Raw genomic sequence first — 3,037 nt, forward strand, 5'->3', positions numbered from 1 at the left:
CTGTGAATCGCTAGTTGCGGCTATGAATAAAGCGTCACTAGCCATGTTGCGTAGTTGATGATACTTATTCATGTGATCAGACCATACATGAGTATTCGCAGTCCTCGAGGAAGGGAACACTGGCTTGGAATGCATTGTCCATCTTTTCTTCATATTTTTTTTGGAAATGTGTGTACACCAAGATGATCCAGAACGCAGAATATATGTGCACATGGGTAATCCTGACTTTCCAACTTTTTACATTTACAAGCTGTAGCGTCCAGTCTTGCTCCTGTAAACAGACAAGTCACGTGATATATAAAATCCACAGGCTTAGCATCCACGCCTTGTGCACCTAACTCCTCACTGTCCTTACCTTCCAAGTCATTGGGATCCTTAGCATCCAGGTTTTCTGCATGCAAGTCCACACCATCCTTGCATTCCAAGTCATTGGGATCCTCAGCACCCAAGTTTTCTGCATGCAAGTCCTCAGCATCCTTACCTTCCAAGTCTGTAGGAACCTTAGCATCTGAGTCGTTACCATCCTTACCTTGCAATTCTCTAGTATCCTTGCCATATGGAACTTTATCATATGGGACTTTGCGCAATACTCCAAACACGACCAAACCATCACACGCTACCCGGTCTGTGACCTGCCAATTTGTTCCTTCGACAATCTGACGCTTTACCCGTGGAAACATCACAGTTGTATAAATATAAGAGGCAGCAATCTCCAGAGGGTGTGCATTCATCTTAGTGAAGGGTATCGTATGTGTCGCTACTGCGTCTAATGCTGCTTCATTCTTACGCATTATGGATACACAGTGCTCAACATGCTGCAACAAATCAACAAGCTGCATCTTCCTGTTCAGGTGCACATGAAGCCTTGAGTTGAGAGACTCACTCCTCTGATTACTCATCATGCCTAGGAAATATCTACCCTTTGTGTACGCAGCACCCCATTTGTATCGCAGCTCGTACATCCTGTTAACCCATGACGACCTCTTGCCTGTTGGTTTTATTTTGAACCTAACCTTATAAGCCTCCCATCTTTTCTCAAACTCATCAACATCCCAACGACGGTAAATGAATTACCTAAATTGCTCAAGCTTTTTCTTGCGGAGGTGGATCACCAAATTCTCCTCGATATGCCACGTGCACAAACGATGATCTGTTCCGGTCCAGACAGTAGCTATTGCTTTAGCCATTGAACCATCCCCATCGGTGATTGCTAAAATGGGTGCCGTCTGGGACATTGCCTCCAAAAATACATGAAGAAGCCACTGGTATGATGCAACTGTCTCGTCTGACACTAGACCGACCCCAAAGAAAACAGTGCTGCGGTGATGGTTCAGACCAACAAATGGAACAAACGGAAGCCTGTACTTGTTAGACCGATATGTACTGTCGAACACCACGACACCACCAAAGGCAACATAGTCAATCCGGGATTGTGAATCAGCCCAGAATATGTTCCTCAAATGGCCTTCGCTGTCTTTTGTGTATTTGAAAAAGAATTCCGGGTCTGCTTTTTTCTGTGCAATCATATAGGTAAGCAAATATCTAGCGTCACTGCCTTCTATCTTGCGCTTCTTCTTGATTGAAACATGGTTGTATAGATCTCGATCTATAAATCCAAGCTTGTCGGGACCTCCGGCATTCTTCTCCATTACATTCATAATCTGATGTGTTCGAAGTCCACCGACAGCATACTCGATGACATCGGCCTTTTGTGCGTCAGTCATTCTACGATGAGCCGATAAGTACAGAGTCAGGTCAGCAGGGACAAACAGATGGTTATGCTTGTCCACAAAATTCTTGACGAACCAGAGGCCACTGCTATCTTGTAGTTCAACCTGAAAAAGAGCGGGACACCCACACCAAGAAAGACCCCTCGGTGTTCTTTTTCTTTCAACTCTGTTAAAGTGCTTAAGGGCCAGCCAACCTTGTTTGCAGCACTTGTATGTCCTTCTATATGCATTTTGATTCGGACCCGGACCCCTGTACTTAAGATCATCCTTTCTAACACCAAACCCTTTTTTTCTCGCATAGCCTACGTAGAACATGTAGGCTTCTTCCTCAGTCCTAAAAGTCTTCTTCACAATCTCTAAGTATTCCATACACTCATTCAGGTCTGAACCGGCCATGCCTTTATTATCAATTCCTTTACCTTGCATGTGTACATCATCCATGTCTATACCATCCTTGCCTGCATCCTCATTATCCTTATCATCCATGCACATACCATCCATTCCTTTGGGGTCCATGGCTACGAAATGATTGTCCTTATCATCCATAACTTTGCCTTCGTTGCCTCTATGACCCATGTCCTTGTTATCCTTGCCTGTATCACCCAAGTTTTTGCCATCGTTGCCTTTATCATCCATGTCGTTATGCTGCCAGCGAAAACAGATAGTCAATGTTACGAATGGATAGCATACGTTACCGAAATTATGCACTACTCTGCTTAAATAATTGATTTAATTTTTCATATCGGATTCATGTACCTAACTTAGTCCTTCAAAAGCTGTAAGTAAATATGCAGTGGCTAAATCTAGAAATTTGTAATTGATTGTACTAGCTCTAACTGATGATCTCCTAACTAAATCCAAAGTCCACGAGTCCTTCAAATGCCTTGATAGATCCACCCTGATAGATCAATTATCTCCAAACTCCATTCAAAATTATCTCCTTACTAAATCCAAATTATCTCCTAACTAAATCCAAATTATCTCCTAACAAAATCCAAAAGTATCTCCTAACTAAATCCAAAATAAGTCCAAACTCCATACAAAATAATTATCTCTTAACTAAATCCAAAATATCTCGAAACTCAATTCAAAAGTATCTCCTAACTAAATCCAAAATAACTTTCTTTGAATCCAAATCTGCTGACAACTTTCTCATGCCACATGACCCTAACTAAGTCCTTTAATATGTCCTAGCTACATCCGACTTACACTTCCTTTCAATCGTAATCTGGTCACAACTTTCTGAAAACATAAACCCTAATCCTCACATGACATATCCTAAACCCTAACCAAATCCAATCAAAATC

The 3,037-nt window shown here is 42.0% G+C and overlaps 1 protein-coding gene across 1 annotated transcript; it reads right to left on the minus strand.

Moving 5' to 3' along the window:
- Window positions 1-1,070: 1,070 nt before the first annotated feature.
- On the minus strand, window positions 1,071-2,366 carry LOC123494672 (protein FAR1-RELATED SEQUENCE 5-like). The gene has a single exon (XM_045230660.1). It carries the CDS (start codon window positions 2,364-2,366, stop codon window positions 1,071-1,073), a length of 1,296 nt encoding a protein of 431 aa, XP_045086595.1.
- Between the last annotated feature and the right edge of the window lie 671 nt (window positions 2,367-3,037).

This window comes from Aegilops tauschii, chromosome 1 (assembly GCF_002575655.3).
Source record: "Aegilops tauschii subsp. strangulata cultivar AL8/78 chromosome 1, Aet v6.0, whole genome shotgun sequence".
Taxonomy (NCBI): domain Eukaryota; kingdom Viridiplantae; phylum Streptophyta; class Magnoliopsida; order Poales; family Poaceae; genus Aegilops; species Aegilops tauschii.